Source organism: Conger conger, chromosome 9 (assembly GCF_963514075.1).
Source record: "Conger conger chromosome 9, fConCon1.1, whole genome shotgun sequence".
Lineage (NCBI taxonomy): Eukaryota > Metazoa > Chordata > Actinopteri > Anguilliformes > Congridae > Conger > Conger conger.
Genome location: NC_083768.1, coordinates 1,794,699 through 1,802,198, shown reverse-complemented (window position 1 = coordinate 1,802,198; position 7,500 = coordinate 1,794,699). Strand labels below are relative to the sequence as shown.

Below are 7,500 nucleotides of genomic sequence, written 5' to 3'. Positions count from 1 at the left end.
GAAAGCTGGGCCTGGCGCCAACGCCACTGAAGGCTGGAGCCGCGCCCAGGACACGGCAGAGCCGATCCGTCTCCAGCCAGGCCCCAGGGACGAGGCAGCACCCCGGCAGACAGTGCCACGCCCCCGTGCCACGGGGCTCCAGGTGCCATAACATTCAGAACGGAGTTTCATTCACATTCCCGTTATTTAGCTGATGCTTTTATCTGCTGCCATCATTGAAATATGAGTGGCATTCTCTTTTCCCTGGAAGCATTTCACTTTGGCTCAGAAAATTGGAGGCATGCTACCACATGATTAAATGATTAAATACATTTTTTTTTAAAAGACTGAAAGAAATCCAACACCACATGCCGTAGATGGTTGTCACTGCGCTTACAAAAGCGATATAACCAGGTTGGTTATATGACCCAGCCCTAGTGTGGAGTGCGAAGAACAATGCCTTTTCATTGGCAGCTCATTATAGCTCCCCCCCCTCCCCAATGGCCCATCAAAATTCCCAGTCTGTTGCTCTCAATCCATTACTTGACAGAGAGGTAGACAGCTAATGTGATTATGGCAAGGTAAGCCTGTAAATAGGAGATTAAGTTTTGTCTGCATAGAAGAGCAACTAATTCCTTGCGTACGCAAGTTCACCAAATCCAGGCAACAGAGACTCTCACATTTCATGACCATCTCTTCTTAAAAACAAAAAAAGTAAATAAAAAAAATACTGGGATTTCCATCCTACACAAACTCACACTACCCCTGGTCAGAGGGGTTAACACAATACAAAAGCCACGCCTAATGACCTGTGATAAAACTCAGTTTGATATTCTCGTAAGAGTCACAGACTAGCTTAAAAGCCCCACTCAATCATTTTCACAGACATTTAATTAGCTTTTTCAAGAAAAACTACATGGATGGCAACTAAGTACGTTGGTGGATCATGGCACTTGTAGCATTTGACATCTTGCACTGGCGTTATGGTGACCTGGGCAATAACTTTGCACAGCCCATTGAACTCTATAATACTGAGCCTTTGTTACTGTTGCAAGTACATCTCAGGTAGTAAGGCATGGTTTATTTGATGGTCCATGACTGAACAGCTGGTAGGTTTATGCACTTCTGCCACCTAGCTGCAGGAGGACTCATTAACAGGCTGCAGGAAACACGGGCCATTTAGTCTGCACTTGTGTAAGTCGAGTCCTGGTTCCTGAGGGTTCAAGCTACTGCATTGAACTGCAGAAACCCCTCTGCAGTTGTATTTTATTTTTCATGTACTAGTTTCGTACTTGGGAACTAGAGAGTCTGGGACCATAGGTGTGGGTTTCATTTCAACTTTGGGGCAGACACGCTGATGGACAACAAAGTCTTGCAAAGTCAAACGTCAAACCAAAAATATTTTGGGCGACACGTCTCCCCGTCTCCCCCAAAAGCCTGTGTGTGCACCTGTAACTCTAACAGAAGCAGCAGCATGGTTTGAGCAGCAGTGCAGTTCAGGTGGGGTGCTCTTCTTGCAGGAGACATACCGTTGCCATGGTAGTCAGATCAGGTGCCTTCTCACCTGGCTGCGTGTCAGGTTACGGTTGCTAGGGGAGAAACTTACCGACTATAATTCCGCAGGCGCTCACAAGACCGATCTCCTTCTTCAGAGCCACCCCAGAGCTTTCCGGGCGCTTCCCGGAGTCCGGCTCGCCATCGCCGTCCACCGATGCTGCCTTCCCCCTTTGTCTTGGACCGTCGGACATTTGGCGTGTTCAGAATGATGTCGTCACGCGTAGCGGTGGATGGATAGCCGGTGGATGGTAACTGTGCTGTGACGGACGGTCTTCACAAATTGTGTCAAAAGCGAAGACTTCGCCCCTACATGCATAAGCACACTGTTTGTGCACTTTCTATTACATCGGTCCATTCATGTCCCACTGTAAATCGAACTGAGGAATGGGCTTCAAGGACGTAGGGCTTGCTATATTCACCACCAACGTACACACATATGTTATGGGCTTAAGTTGCCGGACCTTAGAGCTTTACCGTATGGTAAAACGAAGTTAGGCTACTTTACTGGTTGTTGAAGGGAAAATTTAAACACGTGACCCTTTGTCAGTGGTTTAGCCGGGCTATCCCAGCTGGCCAAGTGGGATTTCAGGTGAGGCTTTCGAAAGGCACTTTGGTAGCATAGGCGTCTTTACGAAGAAACTAAGACAACCGGTGTTTAAAGCGATGCCTATACCGGTTTACCCTGTGTCGCTATTATTAGAAAGACATACTATAGGGTAGTAGCCCATTAATATTTCAACACAGGCTTTAACATTGGCTACTGAACCGCGCTTCCGCACCGACATTAACCTGAGCTAACAGTGTGAGCAATAGGTATGCTAGCTAAAATGTGAACAACACGAAAAAGCAAAACAATAAAAATGGAAAAATGCTGCTAGCTATAGGGTATATCTTACCTTGTGAAAAAGAACGATGCGCGTGTACACACTCATCACGTGATCGACCAAACAATAGGCCGGCAACCCAAAATAACCAAAGGAGAAGGCTTTGTTATCGTTGTTTTATAAAACGAAAACAAAACGATTTATCTGTTGTTATTTAAACGTTATTGCGGAATGGATATAGCCAAAGTTGCTGATGTAACGCAAGCTCGCCGTGGATTTTCTGTGTGGAAATAACCAACTCCGAGAACTGTCTGTTTTTCTTCGTAATATTGGTTACCACGGTATATTGATTTCGCTTCAAAATGGGGAATGAATCAACCGCCGCTGCACCGTTTACGTCAATATAAATTAGTTTTCCATTTTGCTCAGGACTTCTAAGTCACAGTTTTGTCTTGCGGTGTCTGATAATGTGCACCCGGTATCCTAAGTTTTAGTAACAGGCAAACATGCCGAAATACACCGGCATTGCTTCCTGACTGCATTGGAACGATTTCAAGTGGTCCAGACCTGGTACCTATCTACAGTTTATCCGCAAGCCGTTTAGGGGTGGAAAAAAAGGGTATCCGTCCGACGTTTCGCCAGCCACAGCGGTGAGATAAACTTGGCCGAAGCACCTTGTGCCTCTCTCTTTATTCATAGCTACGTATACAAGCACCTCCTCCTGCAGCGCGACCCACCCCCGTTTACAAGCCCCCCTTCACATTTGTTAGTCCTTTTAAATCTCTCGCCACCTCAATCTCCACACACTCTCCCTACACAACGCTCTCTCCTCCCCCTCTTCTCTCTCTCTCACACACACAGAAAGGCTGTGTTCTATTGTGTATGGGCCCTACATGTATACTTGCATTGTGTGTACTCCTGTACTCATGTACTCTGTAGTAGGCTACATTCTTCCATGCATTGTTCAAAATGTCCCTCATCATTTGCGAGAGCATAATTACATTTCATTAATGCACCCTGCTGTCCTCTAGAGCAGCAGTCAGTGTCCCATGCATATGGGATGTTGGCGTTGTCGCCACAGAACGCTCCATGGTTACCATCCAGGGGACCAGCGATCGACATTCCAGCAGCAAACTCACGAACTCCAGTGGTCACCGGAGGTATTGCTAGCGTATTGAGCCTCCGGTGCCGAAAAGCACATTGAAGCACATTCAAAACTACAACTTTAACCTGGCGAAATTATTCTACTTTGGACAGCACTTTTTAAATTCTAAGACCTATTCACACTGAACTAATTTATCGCCAGGGAGCCACACAGAGGATATGATTTTAAAAAATCAATATTCACTCATTCCCGTTTAGGTACCGAGTGCACTTGCTCTGGTGCCGAAAAGCCCCACAGTCCAACGTGGCTGCCTCCATGCACCACTGAGCAGCACCCAATGAACACAGTCCTGCTTAGGGAGCACCCAGGGATCTGGGATCGCCTAGCACTGTCTGAGCATCTACGGCACTCCAGGATTGACTAATACGGTCTTGTTGGCTGAGGCACCAGAGCTGGCTTCCTTTTCCAATGTAAAAATCCAAGAGTTGCATTTTCAGGCTTCCTTTTCCAATGTAAAAATCCAAGAGTGCATTTTCACTTTAAACTGAAGTAGGATGGGTCAAATGCAGAGGACACATTACCCCACAGGCTTCAATAAAGTCTGTCTTTTAGATTTTACTAGGCAATGAAAACCGCCATTTTGCATCTCATTTTGCATTGCTTTTATGCAGGCTACTGTCCAGGGTGACTTGCATTAGTGAATGCATACAGGTTCAACCGACGAACAGTATACAAGCCACCTGTCGCAACTAGTAATAGATACACCATCTTCATTCATTCATCCATTATCCAAACCCGCGTATCCTGAACAGGTCGCAGGGGGGCTGGAGCCTATCCCAGCATAGATTGGCGAAAGGCAGGAATACACCCTGGACAGGTCGCAAGTCCATCACAGGGCGCACACACCATTCACTCACACACTCATACCTACGGGCAATTTCGACTCTCCAATCAGCCTAACCTGCATGTCTTTGGACTGTGGAGGAAACCGGAGTACCCGGAGGAAACCCACGCAGACACGGGGAGAACATGCAAACTCCGCACAGGGAGCCCCGGCCAACCGGGATTCAAACCCAGGACCTCCTTGCTGTGAGGCGGCAGTGCTACCCACTGCACCATCTGTGCACCGCAATACACCACCTTACAATACTAAATTGGATGCCACAGCAGGTGCAAGGAGGAAATGGAGAATGTATTGTCGAGGAATGGAATGGTGATAGTTTTTAGATGTAGCACAACGTGCGACAGTGGGCCATCGTTAAGCAATTATGTCGTTTTATATTTAGTGTAGCCATCATTTTTAAAATCAGTTGGCACAATAGATGTACACTCATTTGCATTGTTCATTATACACCTGTACATCTACATCTCTTACTGCACAAACCCCCCAACAAAACGTATAGTTTGTAGTTCACAAAGGTTTTATTTTCCGCAGACAAAATGAAAAATAAAAAAAAGTTACAATGACAACAGAATGAGTAGATCTTTCCCCATCCAAACTGCAAATCTGGTTAGATTTCTGACCTACTCGGTGTGTCTATGTGTGTGCGAGTGTGAGTGTGGTGCGAGTGTGTGTGTATACAGTGTGTGTGTGTGTGTGTGTGTGTGTGTGTGTGTGTGTGTAGCTCTGCAGGCCGATGGTGTAGGACCGGCCGGCAGGTTCTGTGTACAGTGTGTGAGTGTGTGTATACAGTGTGTGTGTGTGTGTGTGTAGCTCTACAGGCCGATGGTGTAGACCGGCCGGCAGGGTTGTGTATAGCAGAGCAGACGGGCTCGGTCACCGCCCACTCGTACCACACCTCTTCCCATCTATTACACCTCCAGAATCGCACGCTGACATCATCACCCCGCGACAGGGGGATGGGCTGCTGCAGGGAGAGAGAGAAAGAGAAAGAGAGAGCAGGTTAATGAATACAGTACATACACAGTGCTAACTGCACACTGTACAGTGCATTATCAATGAGATTATATATCAATAACTAATACAAACTTACTTTGAGCGGAAACAGAATAGGAACCATGAGAACATCCAGGAGAGTGGGTCTCAGGTTTAATACCTGCAGAGAAGGACACACACACAGATTACAACACTGTCACTGTAATAAAGGTGGAGCGAATGCCTCCGTCAGTATTGGGCACCATCACGAGTGCAGCGACAGGAGCAGGACTCACTGAGCGTGACGTCGCCGTACAGCGTGGTCTCAAAGTACCCGGCAAAGCCATGGAGCACGGAGTTACACTGCACCGAGAACCGCAGGCACTGATACCGGTTATTATTCATATCTGAGAGAGGGAGAGAGAGAATTAACACTGTTCCACAGCAAATACACAGTATTATCTGCAGTATGAGGTGCTGTAGTTACCTGTGGGGTATGTTATCTGTAGCTGGGTGTGTGTTACCTGTGCGGGGTGTGTGGAGGTGAAGCAGGCTTGTTACCTGTGGGGGGTGTGTGGAGGTGAAGCAGGGCTTGTTACCTGTGGTGGGGGTGTGTGAGGTGAAGCAGGGCTTGTTACCTGTGGTGGGGTGTGTGGAGGTGAAGCAGGCTTGTTACCTGTGGTGGGGTGTGTGGAGGTGAAGCAGGGCTTGTTACCTGTGGTGGGGTGTGTGGAGGTGAAGCAGGGCTTGTTACCTGTGGTGGGTGTGTGTGAAGCAGGGCTTGTTACCTGTGGTGGGGTGTGTGAAGCAGGGCTTGTTACCTGTGGTGGGGTGTGTGGAGGTGAAGCAGGGCTTGTTACCTGTGGTGGGGTGTGTGGAGGTGAAGCAGGGCTTGTTACCTGTGGTGGGTGTGTGGAGGTGAAGCAGGGCTTGTTACCTGTGGTGGGTGTGTGGAGGTGAAGCAGGGCTTGTTACCTGTGGTGGGGTGAGTGAAGGTGAAGCAGGCTTGTTACCTGTGGTGGGGTGAGTGAAGGTGAAGCAGGCCTTGGGCTCAGCCAGCTGGTGGAAGTTGTGCAGCCGCACCACGTAGGGCGTCTCGAAGTGGCACTCCGGGTCCTTGTCCCGCTCCCTGCACCCCCGAACCTCGTTATACAGCTTAGAGGAAGACAGGGGGGCCAGGAAGGAGGTGTAGGAACAAGGGATGCTCACCCCGTCCTCTGAGAGAGAGAGGGAGAGGGAGAGACAGAGAGCGCTAGTTTAATATAGGAGCATTTATATTCATGCTCAATTTGCCAGCTAGCCATAAAGATGCAACTACATTCAGGGGTTAGGGATATGATGGCTGTAAAGAGATACATTCTTTGCCCCTTATTTACCGTGATGTTGTAATGGGGAGAGAGAAAGGGGATGACAATGGGATTCATTCACATAAAGAGAATTACAGTAAAGGAAGCATGGTAGAGAGATAGAGAGTCTCCAGGGCCGTGGCCGCATAGCCCCCTACCCTTCAGGAAGTGCTGTGCTCCATCCAGGCACTCCGGGGACAGCTCGTTGTCCCCGAAGGACCCCAGCAGCTCGCTGACGATGATGTCCGCCTTCTCTGGTGCCGCCCACTCCCGCATGTCACATGACACCACGGTCACCTGATCGCCCCACTCCTCGAACCGCCAGTTTTCCAGACTGAGAGCAAGTGAGGAAGAGACTTTTCATGTTCTTAAATGAAAAACAAATGACATATACCAAAGAACAGGCGCAAAAAAAAAAAAAAAAAAGAGAGAAAGAAGATGTCCTTTTGCTGGTATTCAAGCAGCAGTGTTGAAGCCAGGTCTCAGTGGAGGCAATGATTATGTTCGCTAAAAATTCTGATAGGGAGGGGCTTACGTGATTACAGCGTGGAGAGGGCGGGGCTTACGTGATGACATCGTGGAGAGGCGGGGCTTACGCAATGACAGCGTGGAGAGGGCGGGGCTTACGTGATGACGGCGTGGAGAGGGCGGGGCTTACGTGATGACAGTGTGGAGAGGGCGGGGCTTACGTGATGACGGCGTGGAGAGGGAGGGGCTTACGTGATGACGGCGTTGGGGTTCTTCTCCACGGCGTACACACGGAGCTTCCTGTCTGCCTGCTTCGCTGCACGCAGGGAGGCGTTCACCAGGGGG

General features: G+C 48.7%; 2 protein-coding genes across 2 annotated transcripts in view; both read right to left on the bottom strand.

Annotated features, from left to right (window-relative positions):
• The window catches only part of slc7a8b (solute carrier family 7 member 8b), a 14,947-nt gene extending 11,940 nt beyond the window's left edge, over nt 1-3,007 (bottom strand). The window contains 1 exon segment of the mRNA XM_061253802.1: nt 1,586-3,007. Coding sequence (XP_061109786.1) covers nt 1,586-1,727 — 142 coding nt within the window. The 5' untranslated portion in view covers nt 1,728-3,007.
• Nucleotides 3,008-4,868: 1,861 nt separating this feature from the next.
• The window catches only part of prmt5 (protein arginine methyltransferase 5), a 10,689-nt gene continuing 8,057 nt past the window's right edge, over nt 4,869-7,500 (bottom strand). Inside the window, 7 exon segments of the mRNA XM_061253836.1 lie at nt 4,869-5,333; nt 5,460-5,493; nt 5,495-5,522; nt 5,638-5,748; nt 6,355-6,558; nt 6,846-7,021; nt 7,408-7,500. The exon segment at nt 7,408-7,500 is cut by the window's right edge and continues 29 nt beyond it. Of these exon segments, the coding sequence (XP_061109820.1) occupies nt 4,977-5,333; nt 5,460-5,493; nt 5,495-5,522; nt 5,638-5,748; nt 6,355-6,558; nt 6,846-7,021; nt 7,408-7,500 (1,003 nt within the window). The 3' untranslated portion in view covers nt 4,869-4,976.